Source organism: Centrocercus urophasianus, unplaced genomic scaffold, assembly GCF_019232065.1.
Source record: "Centrocercus urophasianus isolate 14NV4802_14NV808 unplaced genomic scaffold, USGS_Curo_1.0 seq_374, whole genome shotgun sequence".
NCBI classification, from domain to species: domain Eukaryota; kingdom Metazoa; phylum Chordata; class Aves; order Galliformes; family Phasianidae; genus Centrocercus; species Centrocercus urophasianus.
This window is the reverse complement of record NW_024884949.1, coordinates 1-17,415: the sequence shown is the minus strand read 5'-3', so window position 1 is coordinate 17,415 and position 17,415 is coordinate 1. Positions and strand designations below refer to the sequence as shown.

At 60.9% G+C, this 17,415-nt stretch overlaps 3 protein-coding genes across 3 annotated transcripts; 2 read left to right on the top strand and 1 right to left on the bottom strand.

Annotated features, from left to right (window-relative positions):
• Positions 1–142: 142 nt before the first annotated feature.
• Positions 143–1,480, top strand: GPR61 (G protein-coupled receptor 61). The gene has a single exon (XM_042832225.1). The coding sequence runs from the start codon at positions 143–145 to the stop codon at positions 1,478–1,480; it is 1,338 nt and encodes a 445-aa protein (XP_042688159.1).
• An 854-nt stretch (positions 1,481–2,334) lies between these two features.
• LOC122167555 (guanine nucleotide-binding protein G(i) subunit alpha-3) lies at positions 2,335–14,043 on the top strand. Its single transcript, XM_042832223.1, has 9 exons — positions 2,335–2,478; positions 6,565–6,607; positions 6,697–6,838; positions 7,299–7,456; positions 9,955–10,083; positions 12,084–12,213; positions 12,357–12,510; positions 12,926–13,118; positions 13,187–14,043. Exons 1-8 carry the CDS (start codon positions 2,361–2,363, stop codon positions 13,114–13,116), a joined length of 1,065 nt encoding a protein of 354 aa, XP_042688157.1. The 5' UTR covers positions 2,335–2,360; the 3' UTR covers positions 13,117–13,118; positions 13,187–14,043.
• A 210-nt stretch (positions 14,044–14,253) lies between these two features.
• LOC122167556 (guanine nucleotide-binding protein G(t) subunit alpha-2) lies at positions 14,254–17,391 on the bottom strand. The gene is made up of 9 exons (XM_042832224.1): positions 17,177–17,391; positions 16,357–16,399; positions 16,057–16,198; positions 15,821–15,978; positions 15,610–15,738; positions 15,334–15,463; positions 15,040–15,193; positions 14,740–14,934; positions 14,254–14,634 (listed from the first exon to the last, which is right to left on the bottom strand). Exons 1-8 carry the CDS (start codon positions 17,292–17,294, stop codon positions 14,744–14,746), a joined length of 1,065 nt encoding a protein of 354 aa, XP_042688158.1. The 5' UTR covers positions 17,295–17,391; the 3' UTR covers positions 14,254–14,634; positions 14,740–14,743.
• Positions 17,392–17,415: the final 24 nt, after the last annotated feature.

Below are 17,415 nucleotides of genomic sequence, written 5' to 3'. Positions count from 1 at the left end.
GAGATGAGCGGTGCTGGGGGGCACCCCTGGGTGCGCTGAGCACCTCAGGACCCACCCCGCAGCGAGGCGGCAGCAGCCATAGGGCCATCGGAGCACCCAACGATGCCCCACAGCCTTGCGCCGTCAGCCCCAAGGACGGGCGATGGGCCACAGCATGGAGGCCTCCCTGCCCGCCCTATGGGGCTGGAACGGCTCTAGGGCAGCGCGGGCGCTCCAGCCCTCTCCGGGCCCCATGCCCCCCAACGGCACAGCCGACAGCAAGCCCAAAGACGTGGCTTCCAAATCGGTGGGGCTCTTCTTCATGCTGCTCATCGACCTGACGGCCATCGTGGGCAACGCGGCCGTGATGACCGTCATCGTGAAGACGCCGGCGCTGCGCAAGTTCGTCTTCGTCTTCCATCTCTGCCTGGTGGATTTCCTGGCAGCCCTCACCCTGATGCCGCTGGAGATGCTGTCGGGTTCGGCGGTGTTTGACAGCCCCGTGCTGGGCGAGGCCATGTGCCGCGTCTACCTGTTCCTCAGCGTCTGCTTCATCAGCATGTGCATCCTCTCCATCTCCACCATCAACGTGGAGCGCTACTACTACGTCGTGCACCCCATGCGCTACGAGGTGCGGATGACGGTGGGCCTGGTGGTCTGCGTGCTGGTGGGCGTCTGGCTGAAGGCCGTGGCCACGTCGCTGGTCCCCGTGCTGGGCTGGTTGTCCCCCGACCGCCCTCCGCCCGCCGGCCGCGGCTGCTCCCTGCAATGGAGCCGCGGTCCGTACTGCAAGTTCTTCGTGGTCTTCTTCGCCACTTTCTACTTCCTCCTGCCCCTCCTCATCATCGTGGTGGTTTACTGCAGCATGTTCAAGGTGGCTCGGGTGGCCGCCATGCACCACGGCCCGCTGCCCACCTGGATGGAGACCCCGCGCCGGCGCTCCGAGTCGCTCAGCAGCCGTTCCACCATGGTGACGACCTCGGGTGCCCCCCGCACCACCCCGCAGAGGACGTTCGGTGGGGGCAAAGCGGCCGCCATCCTGCTGGCCGTGGGCGGCCAGTTTCTTTTCTGCTGGTTGCCCTACTTCTCCTTCCACCTCTACACGGCCCTCAGCGCCCAACCCTTGGCTGGGCCGGCAGCCGAGACCGTGGTCACCTGGCTGGGCTACTTCTGCTTTACCTCCAACCCTTTCTTCTACGGGTGCCTCAACCGGCAGATCCGCGGCGAGCTGGGCCGGCTCCTCACCTGCTTCTTCAAGCAGCCTCCCGAGGAGGACCTGCGTCTGCCCAGCCGCGAGGGCTCCATCGAGGAGAACTTCCTGCAGTTCCTGCAGAGCACCGGCTGCCCCGCCGAGCCCCCGCCGCCCCTTGACACCCCCAGCCCCAAGCGGGACCCGGCGCCCATCGATTTCCGCATCCCGGGGCAGGTCGGGGAGGACGCGGGTGAGGGGACGGAGCGGAGCGGCGGGGATGGGCTGTGCGTGCCCAAAGCGGAGCTGTAGCGTTGTCCTCGTGGCTCCAGGTGCAAACACGGCTGTAAGGGCAGAACGGTGTGGGTGCATCGATGTGGGACGTGGCGGGGGGGGGGAATGGGGGTGCGGGGGCCTCGGGTGGGGTCCTCCACGTTGGGTTGGGGTCTCCATGTTGGGTTGGGGTTTGAGCACCAGGGTTGGGGTCTGGGCCTCCACAGGGCCGGTTCGAACCCCCACCCATGGGTGCCCAGCTCTCCTGGGTCCTGGGGGCTTGGAGAGACCCACGTGGGGATGGGAGGGGTCTGTGGGGCTCGGTGTGGGGAAGGGGCTGCGGCTTTGGGATGGGCACTGAAGCTCTCCATGGAAAAGGCGCCTCGCCCCCCGCCCTGCACGGCCCCGGGACCGCGAGGTGTCGGATCGTGGCACCCCCAACTCAGGGCTGGGGCCGGCTGGAGCCCACAGTAACCTCAAGACTACAACTCCCATCACGCCCCGCCGCACCGAGGCGGAAGTGCCGCGAGCCCCTCTACATCCCGTCGGACACTGCTGCGCCGAGGCGGAAGTGACGCGCTCCTCCCAGCTCCCATCATGCACCGCTGTACCGTGGCGGAAGCGGCTCGCTACTCCCACTCCCATCACGCCCCGCCGCATCGAGGCGGAAGCGACGCTCTCCTCCAGCTCCCATCACGCACAGCCGCACCGAGGCGGAAGTGCTGCTCCCAGCAGGCCGCGCCCGGGCGGCGCTTCCCGGCGTGCCCCGCGGGTAACGGTCGCGGCGGGCGGATATCCGGCGCCGCCTGCGGGAGCCGCCCGGCTGAGGGAGAGGCGCGGTTCGGCTCCGCTCCGGCCCTTCTCTTCTCGCTCCGTTCCTGTCCGGTCCCGGCCCGGCGGCCGCCGCCCCGCCGCCGCCATGGGCTGCACGCTGAGCGCCGAGGACAAAGCGGCGGTGGAACGGAGCAAAATGATCGACCGCAACTTACGGGAGGACGGCGAGAAGGCGGCCAAGGAGGTGAAGCTGCTGCTGCTGGGTGAGGAGCGGCCGGGCCGGGCGGGCCGCGGGGAGATCCGGGACGGCACCGCGGGGTCCGAGCGATTCGCGGCCCTTCGGAAGCCCGGGCAGCGCCGTGCGGCCGTGTGGCAGCGCTGCCGGGAGCGGCGTTTCGAGGCGCGGCCGTTCCCGGGCTGTGGGTCGCCGTTCCCGTTGCTGAGCTCGGCCCAGCCCTGCTGCCCCGCACGGCCGTTCCTGGTGCGCTGTTCGCCAGCGGAGCGACGGGCGCGGCGTGCCCCGTTCTGCTTAATGGCACTTCTGCTTTCCCAGCGCCGCTCCTCCCGTCAGCGCTGCGTTTCCCCGTTCGTCGCGTTCTCTCCTGGGGGCTTTGCGGTGGTCGGCGCAGCGCTTTGTTCTCGGGGGCTTCGCTCCGTTTTGAACGACGCCCGCGTGTTGTCAGGGCAGAGCAGCACTGGTTTGGTGTCTGCAGGTCCGGTTGTTTCCTCGGGGCCGTTTGGGGGCTGTCCGACCTCGTCAGCGGGTGGTGGAGGTGAGGGAGCATCCAGGAGGCAGACGGAGATCCATGAACACAGAGCTCAGGTGGGACTTGGGAGGCGCAGCGGCACGGCAGGGCGCTTTGGGCCCCGGGTGCCTTTGGAAACACTTCTGCTGTGCTTTTTGGGTTACTCAGAGGAGCTCTATGGAGTAATGGGACGCAGTGTGACACCGGAGCAGGGCTCTGTATTGCGTTTCTCTTAAGGAGCAGCCGCTCGGATCAGGTTCACACCTGGCCTGTGTTCTCAAGCCAGCTTTCAATCCTTCCACTCAGTTTTATGGCCATCCAAGGCCTGGCGCTCCCCTAACATGTGAGCGAAGCGGGGCAGCTGACGGCTGCAGGAACAAACAGCCTTCAGTGCCACGGCACGGAGCGGATGGAAAAGTTCCTGAGCTTTTTCCATTGTTTGAGCAAGCGTTTTTCTTGGGGCCGCGGTGCTGAGATGCCCTGGATAAGCAGTGTCTCGTGTCATTAAGTTGTTGTTGGAGCCCATGCGGCGGTTTATGTAACCAGAGCAGTGCTCTCACTGTTGTGCTGATGCAGTGAAGTCGAGCAGAAATGTATTTCTTTAGAGCGAAACTTCGGGCACCACCCGGAGCTGCGGCCTCGTTTGGGCTGAGCAGAGCGATGGAGGTGAAGGGAGGAGGTGAGGGCAGTGCTTGCACACAGTGCTGAGAGCTGTGTGTGTGGGCAGGGCTGCCTGGAGCCCATTCTGAGCCCTGAACGCAGCCTGGTTTCTCTGTTTGCCCCCGGGCCAACGCGGCTCTGCAGGCAGCAGCACGTCGGTGTAGGAAGCTGCGGGGTTTTCCAGCTGGGATGAGCAGGGAACGGAGCACAGCTGCTCCCCTTGGTGCTGTCCTGCACCCTGTCCTCGCCGTGCAGCGCTGCCGTGGGGCTGTGTGCCACGTGGAGGCGCGTGGTGCAGCAGGTGGCCGGGTTTGGGTGCCGTTATCCCAAAAGGGACCAAAGAATGAAAACCCAGCAGTTCTGCTCACCTAGCTTTCATCTGCAGCACTGCTCGAGCAAACTCGGCTGCTGGCTCCCTCTGCTCTTCCTGAAGCCCCTCCCGCCCTTCGTGCCCCCGCTCACCACGAGCTGCTCTGTGCTGTGCTGTCACCTTTTGTTCCCTGCAGCCGATGCTGGCTCTGCTTTCGTGTTTTCTCAGTTGCTGTTTGCGTCGCCTTCCCTCCCCACTGCGTCGGGGTCGGCTGCACAAACAGCAAAGCTGAGAGCTGGGGGTTGATGTCCTGCAGCTCCGCTTTGGGCTCCATAGGAACCCAAATGCTGCCACCTCCATCAGCATCCCCTGCTGTCAGCGGCGCTGCTCTGTGTAACGGGGCCGTAAGTCGCCTTTGAGCTTTGACTTGGTTCTGGCCGTGGTTTGTTGGGCTGTTAAAACAAAAACAAAGCAGGTGGCAAAAGTTGGAGGGGTTCACGTGGCTCGGTGGTGGCTGCCGAGTGCAGGCAGCCCCAAAGCGCGTGGGGCTGGGGAGGAGAAGGGAAGGAACGAAGCGAGCGCGGCTCAGTGGGCTGTGTGACCCACATGGTGGAGTCGTGGCTCAATGACCTCCGGTAGCGTTTTGTCGCCCAGCTGCTGGGGGCTCAGTGCGGGCTGGGGGGCGGAGGAGGGCTGTGGTTGTGCTGCTGGAACCACGGGGGTGGGGAGAAGCCGCACCGGTCTGCAGCTTCCCCTACAACAGCAGGGAGGTGCCGTGGGGAGAAGCGCGGGGTCTGCGCTCCTCCCAGGGCTGTGGGCTTTGTTTGGGGGAAGGGATCGGCGCCCTCCGGCTCCTGCACGCGGTGGGGGGGGGTTCAGCTTGCAGTGTTTCCTGTTCTGGTTCCCTGCTTGTGTTCCTCCAGCAGCCCTAAAGAGGGACGTGCTTTGTGTGCTGTTTGTCTCCTCCTTAAGGCGTGAAGGGGAGGAGGCGAACCGAAACGGAATGTCGCCGTTCTTAGAAGCTGAATGCTTTGCTTTCCAGACACGGGAGCGTTTTGTCACGATGGGCTCCAACGCGGCGACGCCTCAACTGAAGGCAGAGGGGTTTGAAATGGCACCGTGTGCTTGGAGCAGCATCCCTGCTGTCTGTGCTGTCACCGAGGGGGGGCCGTGTGTCCCCAAAGGAGCAGAGCCGTCTGCTGTGCCGTGTTTGGGGGCTGGAGGTGACCCAGCAGTGCACGCTCTGTGTCTGACGCCCTGCCAGGCCTCGCATCGGCTCTCTGTGATCACTGAGAGCTGTCAAAACATCGCTCTGCTTGTTTGCTTTGCTCAGAGGAAACGCTCCTTCAGCATCAAAGTGACCTTGTGGGACCATGGGAAGCTTTGTGTCATTGAATGGGGCAGAAGGAATCCTGGTCAGCACCTGGGGTGTGTTGGGAGAGCTGGCAGTGCCCTCAGTCAGTGCCAGGCAGCCGTGGCCCCTTCCCAGGGCTCAGTTTGGCCCAGCTCAGCGCTCAAAGGGCCGTTTGTGCTGCCTGTTGTGTCACTGCACAGACAGCAGGGCTGCGTCCCCGTGTCAGCTATGGGGAGAACCAGGGGTGAGCAAGTGAGGACGCATGGCTGCCCTTCTTTCCTGCGTGTCTGACGACCTTAAAGGAGCTCCTTCTCCCAGCAGAGCTCCCTGTGCTGGTCGTGGGGCAGCTCTGTGTCACCGCACTGTGTGTGAGTGAGTCCTGGTCCTGAGTCACAGCCACCAAATGCGGCTCAGCATCGTCCTTCAGTGCCTGCAGCACAGCCAGCCCTGGGGCCGAGCCCCGCAGCTGCAAACCGTGCGCTCTGCAGTTCAGTGGGACGCAGGAAAATGGGTGGCAGGAGCTCCTCGCTCTGCAGGTGGGAGCTCAGGAGCTGTGCTGAGGCCTGGCAGCCAGCCTGGGTGCTGGGAAACGGCAGAGGGTGGAAGCTGGGAAGCAGCACGGCGTGCCCTGCTGCTGTGCTGGGGCTGGGAGCTGCGGTGCGGTTGCAGCAGGAAGCCGGGCTCCGCTCCTCCTGCTGCTGACTCAAGCAGCTGAGTTGCTCTGCAGGCCTGGACAGGTTCTGTTCTCTGTGTTGTGCTGAGGCTCGGCTGGCTGCTGCCCTGGGAGTGGACGAGGGGCCTTGCCAACCCATTGTGGCACAATGTTCCTCCTGTGACACAGTAACACATTTCTGGGCTTTAGTATCTTAAGCTGCTCCACCTGGGTCACTGAGAGCGGTTTGTGCGGCTCTGCTTCCCTCCCACACCACGGGGCTGCTCTGAATCGGGCTCTCTTTGAACGCCCCGAGAGCTGTGGCTGCACTCAGCTGCTCACTGGGGGCTTTGCTTCCGTGTCTGTCTGTCAGAGAAACCTGCACCCCAGTTTTCTTAGAGGCATTCCCTGCTCTCCCTGCCCTGCTGCACGGTTGGCAGCGCGCTCTGGGAGCTCCTCACTCCTTTGGAGCAGGTAAACGCTCACAGTGGCAGCTTCTGTAAGTGAAACAGATGGCAGCCAGGCGCCCCAACCCTGCAGCCCCCCCAGCTGGGAGCACAGGGGGGCAGCCTGCCTTCGTTCCTCCCTTTTCCTGCTTGCTAACTGCAGTTGGTTTGTGCCTTTCAGGTGCTGGTGAGTCTGGCAAAAGCACCATCGTGAAGCAGATGAAGTAAGTGAGGGTGCAGGCATGGAGCCGCATTGCTGTGCATTGCTGCCCTTCTGCTTTGGCTGAGGAATGACAGCTTGGTTTTCTTCCAGGATTATTCACGAGGACGGCTACTCGGAGGAGGAATGCAAACAGTATAAAGTGGTTGTCTACAGCAATACTATCCAGTCCATCATTGCCATCATAAGAGCCATGGGAAGGCTAAAGATAGACTTTGGGGAAGTTGCCAGAGCAGTAAGTACTTCACTGATTTTCCCTTCATCCGTGCTCCAAACTGTGTTAACGAGTGCTGGGCATTGGCTGGGTTTGCCACAAGGTGCCCTGATGGGAGGCCTCTCATCATCTGCTCGATGTAAACCACAAAAGGTGCAGAACAGAGCAGAGCTGGGGCAGCTCCAGGTGGTCCTGCAGCGTGCGGGGCGCTGTGCCACGTCCACACCCTGCTGTGTGAACCTGTGCAGATGTGAGGGCTCACATGAGAGCCTCACCCAGGCTCAGAGCAGAACTCTGCTGGCTTCCCAGCACCTGAAGAGCAGCGTGTGCTGATGGGGGGGCAGGCAGCAGGACCCAGCTGTGCGTGTTACCTGGGGATGCAGTCGGTTAGCAGACGGGCTCCCTCGTCTCTCAGCTGTTGCAGCAATCCTTAAACTCATCACCAGCTCTGATTTCCTTTCTAACCCCCCCTCTCCCACAGGACGATGCCCGCCAGCTCTTCGTGCTGGCTGGAAGTGCAGAGGAGGGGGTGATGACGGCCGAGCTGGCTGGAGTGATCAAGAGGCTGTGGCGGGATGCTGGGGTGCAGGCCTGCTTCAGCAGATCCAGGGAGTACCAGCTGAACGACTCTGCCTCCTAGTAAGAGAGCCTTTGGGCCCCTCCATGGGCTGGGGGCGGTGGGCTGGGCAGGAACTGGGCTCTGCCTGCAGGCACAGCTTGGCTGGGAGCGATGTGAGGACCGGGGTGAGGAGGGGGGCTGCTGCTTCTGCACCGAAGCCGTTCCTGCCTCTGCTCTACGGTTTGTAACCGAAGCTGCTTGCTGCTTTTTGGCCAAAGCTCTGCGTTTGCTGCTTTGTAAACCCAGGAAGGAGGGTGGCTGTGGGGTCGGTTGCGCTTCCTGGTGGCTGCCTGAATGCTCTGCCTGGTTTGGCCAAGTTTGAAGCCTCTGAGAAATTAGTTTGGAAATGCTTTGTGAAAACCTTCAGATGAGTCACAGCTCGGTTCCCCGCAGGCTCTGTCTGCGCAGAGCACATTTGCAGCTTGAAAATAAGCAAGAATACTTCTGAAACTGTAAGACCTCAGCAGAGGATGCTGAGTTTAGATGGAGGTAGGTGAGCTGACAGGAGGAGCGCTTCTGAGATCCCTGCAGCCTGCAGGGAAGAAGCTTCAGATTCAAAGGGAGAAAAAAGAGTTGGGAATGAGAGAGCAGATTTAATAGGAAGGTGTGGGGGAGAAGAGGAAAGCTGGAAGGCTCTGTGTTGGGCTGACGTGGGGCTGCAGGGGGAAGGCGTGGGGCAGAGTCCTGCTGCTGTGTGCTGCTGCTGAGCCTTGAGCTGCAGAGGGCAGCAGGGCAGGCAGGAGGCCGTCAGACTGCTTCTCAAGGCCTGGCTGTTGTTAGAGCTGTGCTCCTGAACGTCGTGCCCCAGCCCTGGGGCCGTGCAGGGGCTGAGCCCAGCACCCACCCACATCGTTCTGCTGTGTCAGGGTTTGCTTGTATCCGAAGCCTGCAGGAAGTTGCCTTCAATCAGCTCTGTTTTCTGAGGCAGTCACTAAGCAACGCAGCCGTTAGGAAATGCTGCAGAGTGCAGAGAGGAGCTGAGCTGCTCCTGCTGCGCCCTGCCTTGCTGAGGCTCAGAGCAGGCAATCAGCTGAGCTGCAGCCCTGAGTGCCTCATCTCTGGTGTTGCACCCTCAGCTCCTCGCAGGCACTGCAGCCCTTCTGCTGCTGCTGCTGTGGGTGCTGGCTTTTGGTGCTGCCAAGGCTGCTTCACCTCTGCTCCTCTGCAGGGCTGAGGTCTCAGGGCTGGAAGCCCTGCACCCTTTTGGTGTGGCATCGCAGATGGCTCAATCTTGCCTCCCCTCCCTGCTCTCAGGCTCTGCCTGCTGCTCTGCCCCAATGCCAGGGGCAGCCACTCGTAACCAGAGCTTTGTAAGAACCTCTTGGAGCCATTTTTGCCTTTGAAAGTGCTCTTCTCAGCACTGAAAGGAAAAGTGGCCCAGCTGTTAGGAAAGCACCACTCTGGGGCTCATGTGTGTGCGTGGAACGGGGAGCTGAGCTGCACTCCTACCTGGAAGCAACACTGCAGAACATTGCTGCTGCTGGCCGTGCTGCAGTGAGATGGATGGGGTGATGCCAATGGGGATGGAGCACAGATCCCAGCACCCACAGCTGCTGACCCAGGGCCTGGGAAGGCTGAGAGCAGCAGCAGGGCAGACAGGAGTCACACTGTGGGCTTTCAGTCAGCATTCTGTGCCCAGAGCCTCATTTCAGGGCATAAAGGAAAGAAAACAAAAGAACAAAATCCACCCTTCTTGCAAGCTGGTGTTTATCATGCAGTGTCAGAGCATGGGAAGGTGCTGGCTCTGTAAACATGAGGGTGCAAGGCAGGGAAGCAGTGTTGCAACCTCAGCCTATGGAGGAAGCCTGGTGGCAAAGGAGATTGCAGAAGGGCTGCAGGCTGGTTTGGGGAGCTGCTGTTGGCAGATCCTGAAGCCATGTTGTGCAGCACTGCCTGCAGACCCTCTGTGGGTGGTGAGTGCTCCAACCCACTGCAGGCTGCTTGGCTTCTGTGGTGTTCCAGCAAGTCCGGATGTAGTGGAGGGCATCTGGGGGAGGCTGTGCCTGTGTGCTCTGGGCGGCCCTGGCCTCCTGTGTGTCCTCCCAGCAGCCACCGTGGGGCAGCCCTGGCTGTCAGCTGGCCTTGCTGAAGGGTGTGAATGAACCTGCCTGCTCTTGATGCTGAATTTCCTCCTGCTGGCTCGTTTGATGCCTCCTTGCCCTTTACAGCCAGCTGCTGGATTTATTGCTTTGCAGTTCCGTGCAAAAAAAAAACCTTGACTGCTTTGAATCGCCCCAAGAGATGGCACTCTTGGCACAGCTCCTACAGCAGCAGCACCTCCTGCACTGCCCTGCTCCCAGCACACACTGCAAGGTCGTGGGGGGGGGGGAGATGAGAAATTACCCCCCCTGAGGGCAGAGCCGTGGGACCTCGTGTCTGTTGGCTGCGTTTGAGGTCTGCGCTGTGGGCAGAGCATGAATGCATTCGGTGATGACTTTCTTCTGCAGCTCATAAAAGATTCATAGCGAGAGCGCGGCCTAAAAAAAGCTTTGCTGTGGCCTTGTCTCCTCTGGTTTAGTTACCTGAACGACTTGGATAGAATATCCCAGCCGACCTACATTCCGACTCAGCAGGACGTGCTGCGCACCAGGGTGAAAACGACAGGCATTGTGGAGACACACTTCACCTTCAAGGACCTCTACTTCAAGTAAGCCAAGGGCTTGGCGTCCTGGGGGCTGCAGTGGTTTCCTGGGGGCTGGGGGGGGATCCAGACCCCCAGCAAAGCACCTCCTGAGCGCCGCTGCTCCCCGTGTGCCAGCGCTGCTCTCTGGTTTGACTTTTCTTTGCCTTCTTCTGTTCTTTCCAGCTGCTTTTGTGTTGGACTCGCAGACACAGGTACTGGCTGCTTGTTCGCAGGATCAGAACAGCAACAGATACTAAAAGGGTGCTGATTCCTGGCTGCTGAGTTTTGAGTGGAACCCCTTTCTTTGGTGTGGGAGCTGAGGGCTGGCCCTGAGGCCCTGGCCTGGACGTGGTGCTGCTGTGTGCACACAGGAGTGCTGTAGGGACTCCTGGCCCTCTGTGTCCCCTGCCTTGCTGGCTCCCAGCAGTGCCCCTGTCAGCGTGACCCATAGAGCTCCCTCTGCCCCATAGCAGCTGCTGGAGTGCAGCTGAGCTCCCTGCCCTTAGCACTCAGCCCTCCCTGCTGTGTGTCCCAATCCCAGCAGGCAGCCCCAGCCCTGGATGGAGGAGCACTGTGTTGTGTTGTGGGTGAGTTTCCCTTCATCCTCTGGCCCTGTTTTCAAGCTGTTGTTGCTCCAAGCCTCTAAATAAGCATTTACTGGCTTACTTTTAGCTTGTGTTTGAAAAGAGCTCTAGCAAAACTCCGTGTGTTGCTTATAGAACGTGGTTTGCTTGCATGCCCTTTAGGAGAACAGCAGTGCTTTGGCTTCTGTCATAACTCACAAATGGTTTCAGCAGAAGTGTTTTGCACCGTGGCGCTGTTTAACGTGGCTGCTGGTTCATCCAGGGAAGCTTTGTCTTCCATCACAACGTGCTGGGATGTGTTTCCAGCTGCAGGGCGCAGGGCTCTTGGCGTGTGATGGATGGGAGCTGCTGGGGGCAGCAGGCTCCCTTCAGCATCACAGCCCTTCTGCTGCCTGCAGACGGGGGGCTGCTCCTTCCCTGCCCTCCTGGAGGCAGGAGGTGTTTGTCATGGAGGGGTTTTGCTCCACAAAGGAAGCAGGGAGCTGCCTTCCCCCTGTGGTGGTGTTAAGGCTCAGCTGTTTGCAGTGGGTCGAGGTGACTTGAATGTGGATCGGTTCGAGGCCGACTTGCCAGGGATGCCATTTCCTTCCAGATGAATCCGTGCTAACAGCAGCTGTGCTGGAATGGCAGGAGCTGAGCAAATAGCCTCTATCTGTGCAGAGATCTTCCTCTTTCCTTCTGGGAAGCAGCAGGCATTTGCCTTAAATAGAAGGCTGGAGTTGGCAGAGCTGCTCTTGCCGCTCCCTGCTTTGACGTCGCTGCTCCTCTGGGCCTGGCTGCACAGTGCCCCTCTTGTCCGTGTGTTTGCTGCGATAACAAATCCATGCTTGTGATTTCTGTGGCTCTTGGATACGTGATGGATTGGAAGGGGCTGGGCAGCCCTGAGCCTCAGCAGAGCAGAGTGCTGCCATCAGCCACGGTGCTGCAGCGTCCTCATGGCTGGGAGCTCCTGCACCTGAGATCTGAACTGCAGCACCTCACCTGGTTGTTTCTGTCTTTGTTTCCATACATAAAAGCATTCCTTGGCCTCACGGTGTTTTTGCACTCTGCTCTCAGCAGCGTGCAGGTAGATAGCAGTGCTCCACATAAGCCTTTGTCAGGCTCAGCGTAAATGAACTGGAAGAGCTGATGTGAGGAGGTGTTTGGAGGCCAGTCAAGCAAACGGATTGTTGCTAAGGAAATGGGAGGCAGGGAACAAAACAAGCAGGGCCCCGTGAATCAGCAGCTGACGGCTGAACCTCGAGCTGTTCTGCTGGAATGGCTCTGAAGAGAATCGGAGCCCGGTGCGGTTCTGAGGGAGGGGGCTCTGGGTTGCTCCCAGGCTTTGTGCCTGGTTTGCCCTGCATCCCCCTCGTCTGCAGGCCCTTTGTGAGCCTCCCCCACCTCCCGTGTCAGGGCAGGGCTCTGTGTGGGCTCTCAGTCTGTGCTGTGCCTCTGCAGGATGTTTGATGTCGGTGGGCAGCGGTCGGAGCGCAAGAAGTGGATCCACTGCTTTGAAGGTGTCACAGCAATCATCTTCTGTGTGGCCCTCAGCGATTATGACCTCGTCTTGGCCGAGGATGAAGAAATGGTACAGCATGGGGCTTTGGGGGGGAGCTGGAAGCAGGCTCAGGCTGTGCCGGGCCTGGTGCTGCGGTCTGGTCCTCGTAAAGCCTGTCTGCCCCTGACTAACTGCACTGCTGCATCACCCTCTTCCTCCATTCTGCCTTTCAGAACCGAATGCACGAGAGCATGAAACTGTTTGACAGCATCTGTAACAACAAATGGTTCACAGACACCTCCATCATTCTTTTCCTGAACAAGAAGGACCTGTTTGAGGAGAAGATTAAGAAGAGCCCGCTAACGATCTGCTACCCAGAGTACACAGGTGGGGGGCACAGAGACAGGGGGGAGGGGGGCACACACACACAGGTGGGGGCACACGTGGGGCTCTCCTGTCTCCAGGCTCAGGAGGAGCCTCTGCAGTCCCTGGCTCTGTCCTGTGGCTGCAGCTCTGTCTGTAGGGCGCGTGCTGGCAGCCCAGCCCCTGTCTGTTCACCCAGGGGATGCGGTGGTGCACAGCCTGCGGCTGCTGATCCCTTGTGGGTCTCCTGGCTGTGAGATGTGTGCTGCTGGCACCTCACCGAGCTGAGATCAGCGGCTGGGAGCAGAGCTGAGGGTTGCAGGGCAGGGTTAACGGTGGGTTGGGTTTGGAGCTGGATGAGGCAGATGGCTGCGAGCCGGGTAGAAACTCAGTGCTGTGAACTGCTGGCTGAATGGAGGCACTGATTGATCTGTGCCAGGCTCCAACACGTACGAGGAGGCGGCCGCCTACATCCAGTGTCAGTTTGAGGACCTGAACAGGAGGAAAGACACCAAGGAGATCTACACGCACTTCACCTGCGCCACCGACACCAAGAACGTGCAGTTCGTGTTCGACGCCGTGACGGACGTCATCATCAAGAACAACCTGAAGGAGTGCGGCCTCTACTGAAGGTAAAGCCGAGCGGCTGGGGCTGGGCTGGGCTGCGCTGCTGCCTCTCACCTGGCCGCTCTCCCTGCAGTTCTTCCGGAGCGCCCTTGGCAGAAGCAGACTTTGCTGCCTCGCGGGGGGACGGCGGCGTGAGCGGGACCAGGGGGCTGAAAGCAGCATGCAGAATCGTCGCGTTCTTTAGCACAACCTTCTGTATTTGGGACCTTTGAGTTGGTGGGGTGTCGAGGTTGGGTCAGGGCGGCCCTGGCTGGGCTCTGCGTCGCCCTGATGTCGTCTGGATGGCGTGACCCAAACGTGTACAGCTGTTGTGGATCGAGGTGCTGGGTTCCAGGCCTTCCATATGTAGCTTTCTCTCTTTCTTTGGTTACCAAACCACCACTAGTCTGTTTTTAAGGTGTTTTGTTTCATTATTATTATTTTTTTTTTTTTCCCATTGAGAAAACCGTAACTTTACTAAACTGCCTTTCTTTCTTCGCAGAAGATTCTTGTTTTAAACAAAATAAAAACCAACAGAAACTATCACTGATCTATGCACACGTGAGCAGACCGTGCCCAAGCGCTCCTCTTAGCAGGACCTCTCTGTTTTTAACACTTGGTATTTCTGCCCTGTCTCCCAGGCCCTGGTGCTGTGGCCACGCGTTGGCAGCGCACGGCGAGGGCAGGAGCAGTGCTGATGTCGGTGGGCAGGCTGAGCTCTGTGCTGCTGGAGGCCGATGGCCCACGGCCTTTCGGTGCGGGGTCTGTGTGGACAGCATGCCTTTACTCTGTCTATGTGGTGCCAAATCCCCCTTTGCCATCGTTTTCCCCGTCGTGACGTTCGTGCCCCGTCGCTCCGTTCCTTTGCTGAAGCGTCACCTCGGGGCTCTTTCTCATTGTGTACAGTTCTGATCTGTTGTAGCTGTTGGCAGTATTAAAGTGGTGAGTGAACGCTTGGGTCCTTTCCCTGCTTTGTGCCTCGTTGTGCTGCTCTCCCTGCGCTGTGCTCCTTGGCTGGGGGGCAGTGGGGGGGGGTTGGTGTGTCTCAAAGCCCCTGGGCTGAGGGGTGCCCTGCTGTGATGTGGGAGCAGCAGGAGGTGCGGGGCTCCCGTGCCTCCATCCTTCAGCACAGCACACACAACACATCCATTCGTGCACATCTCTTTATTGTGTCAGTTTGGTTTTTCCTAAGCGAAGCTGCGCCCGTGGCTGAACAGTGAGAGCATGCAGGGCTCCTCTACGGCAGGACGGATTTATTTACAAGCAGCCAAGAGCAAATCGAGCTCTGAGCAGCACGGTGCCCAGCGCCCCAGCGCCCGTTTCCTCTTCCGCTGCGCTGAGCTCTGCGTAGGGGAGCCCAGCTGGGTGCTGCCCCAGAGGAAACAGCCGAGATGTGGGGCAGGCAGGGCAGCTGGGGCCCCTCCTGGCCTGGGCTCGGATGTGGGGGGCAGCTTATAGAAAAAAAACAGGGGGCTGGGGAACTCCGTGTTGTCCTTTTGGCTCTGCTCAGCAGACGGTGAGGTGGAACTGCAGCCGGCTCTTCTGAGGTGGGAAGAGAGAAGGGAAACTTCCCCATTGCTGCCAGCTCTTTGGGGCTGGGGTCGCAGCCCCCACGAGGTGCCTCCCCCCCCCCCCCGCCCCCCCTACCTGCTCAGAAGAGACCGCAGTCCTTGAGGTTCTCCTTGATGATGACATCTGTGACGGCGTCGAAGACGAACTTGACGTTCTGCGTGTCTGTGGCACAGGTCATGTGGCTGTAGATCTCCTTCACGTCCTTCCGCATGTTGAGATCCAGGAATTGGGTCTTGATGTAATTCCCTGCATCTTCGAACGTGTTGGGACCTGGGCAGGGAGCAGCAGGGCTGGGGCTGGGGGCTCCCTGGAGCCGTCGCCGCTCTCCGTCCTGGTGCCGCAGCCCCCCTTCCCCATCTGCCCCCCATCGCTCACCATCGTACTCAGGGAAGCAGATGCTGAGGTGCACCTTCTTGATCTTCTCCTCGAAGAGATCCTTCTTGTTGAGGAAGAGGATGATGGACGTGGCGGCGAAGAACTTGTGGTTGCATATGCTGTTGAAGAGGTGCAGGGATTCGTGCATGCGGTTCTGCCAGCGAAAAGGGGACAAGAGTGGGGCTGTGGGCAGAGCTTCCCAAAGCAGCCCTGCTGTGAGGAAATGCACTTTCCCGGCCCTGCAGCCCCCGGTCCCACGTCCCCACTGCAGTTTCCCCCCCGTCCCTCACTCACCACCTCATCATCCTCCACCAGCACCATGTCGTAGGCGCTCAGCGCCCCGCAGAAGATGATGCACGTCACCCCCTCAAAGCAGTGGATCCATTTCTTGCGCTCTGATCTCTGCCCCCCGACGTCAAACATCCTAAAGGGGAGGGGGGGAGCCGCAGGGGCAGGTTGTGTCAGCTGTGTCACCTCCCTTGCGACCGCCAGGGGGGAGGTGACATCTGCTGCTACGTGGGTTGGTGGCCCCGGGCACGTTTTCCTCCCCCCGGGGGGCTGCAGCCGCACCTGAAGTTGAGGTCCTTAACGGAGAACTTGGTCTCGATGATGCCGGTTGTCTTCACGCGGGAGCGCAGCACGTCCTGCTCGTTGGGGAGGTACCCGGGGGCCGTGATGCGGTCCAGCTGGTTCAGGTAGCTGCAGGGACAGCCGTGTGCCGTGGGGGTCGCTGCGCTCCCCAGGGTTATTTGGGGGAGGGGGGGGTCGGGGCGGTGCTCACTATGCGGCCGAGTCGTTGAGCTGATACTCGGCAGCCCGGTCGAAGCACGCCTGCACGCCGCCGTCCTTCCACAGCTTCTTGATGCAGTCCACCAGCTCCGGGGGCATCGTGCCCTCCTCGATGGAGTCCGCCAGGTTGAAGAGCTGCCTCCCGTCGTCCTGCGGGGACGCGCTGCCCTTCAACACCTCGTCCCCTCCCCTCCGCCGCCACCGCCTCCCCCTTTGCCCCTCACCCACCGCCCGTCCCGACTCGGCGTAGTCGATGCCCAGCGTGGTCATGGCGCGGATGATGGCCAGGATGGACTGCAGGATGTTCCCGTAGATGACGGCTTTGAACTCCATGCATTCCTCAGGTGTGTATCCATCCTGGTGGATGATCCTGGGGGGGGGACGTTGGCCGTACCGTCAGGCTGCTCCCTGCCTCCCCAGCACAGCTCCGTTCTGCTCTGGGGGCGCCGGGCGGCAGGGAGACCCCGACCCCACAGCGCCCCGCAATGGGGGGAAGCATCTGGCCCGCAAGGACGCTGCCCCACTCACTTCATCTGCTTCACGATGGTGCTCTTCCCCGATTCTCCGGCCCCTGTGGAAAGAGTGGGGGACACCTCAGCCAGGAAGGACCCCAGCCATGGGTGCTGCAGGGACTCCCATGGGGCTGGGCGCCCACCGTGGCGGTGCGGGGCTCCGATGCTGTAAGCAGCTTAGGGCAGCACAGGAAGCTGCTTAGAATTAGGGCGCTAATCGCCTTCACCCTGTGCCCCCCGCCCCTCAGCTCTGCCACCGCTGCCACTTGCTGCCCCCCGGCCCTGTGCTGGAGGGGGGGGTTGGTCCCTTCCTGTGCCCATCATGGGGCTTTGGAGATGCCGTGGTCGCACCCCCCGCAGGTGTCACCGCTCCATTCCCTGTGCCCACGTTGTCCCTTTGGTGCCCAGCACCCGTCCGTGTGCCACAGGGCCAGGGCTGAGGGGGCACCCAGCTCATAAGGAGGGGATGGGGATGGAGATGGGGTGGGGATGGGACATAGGAGAAAGAAGGTTGGGATGGGGTGGAGTGCGATGAGGATGAAGTGAGGATGGGGATGGCGTGAGGGTGGGATGGAGATGGGGATGGGATGGGATGGGATGGGATGGGATGGGGGCTGGGTGTCCTCCTATGGGACCCCCAGGACACCCTTCTCCCCACGCCTCCCCGCTCCCCATTACTTCTCCATGCCCATCCCCACCCTCAGCGGGATCCCAGTGCCGCACATGGGGCCACGGGAACAATCCCCATACCCTCCCTGTTCCCAAGCATAAAGAATAAAGACATGGGGACAATTTCACGTCCCCACAGGGTGTCCCCCCCCCCCCTTCCACCCTACCGAGCAGCAGCAGCTTCACCGTCTTCGCCTCCTTATCCGCATCCTCCTGCAGCTTCTTCTCCAGCTCCTTGGACCTCTTGGCCATCTCCTTGTCCTCGGCGCTCGCCCCGCTCCCCATCTCCTCGTCCTCCTCTGCCAAAGCTTCGAGCTCCTCCAGGTCCCCGCGCTCTTCCAGGTCTCCTCGGGTTGGGTGCACGCACCCCTGGGGATGCGGGCAGAGAAATGCTTTTAGGGGGGGG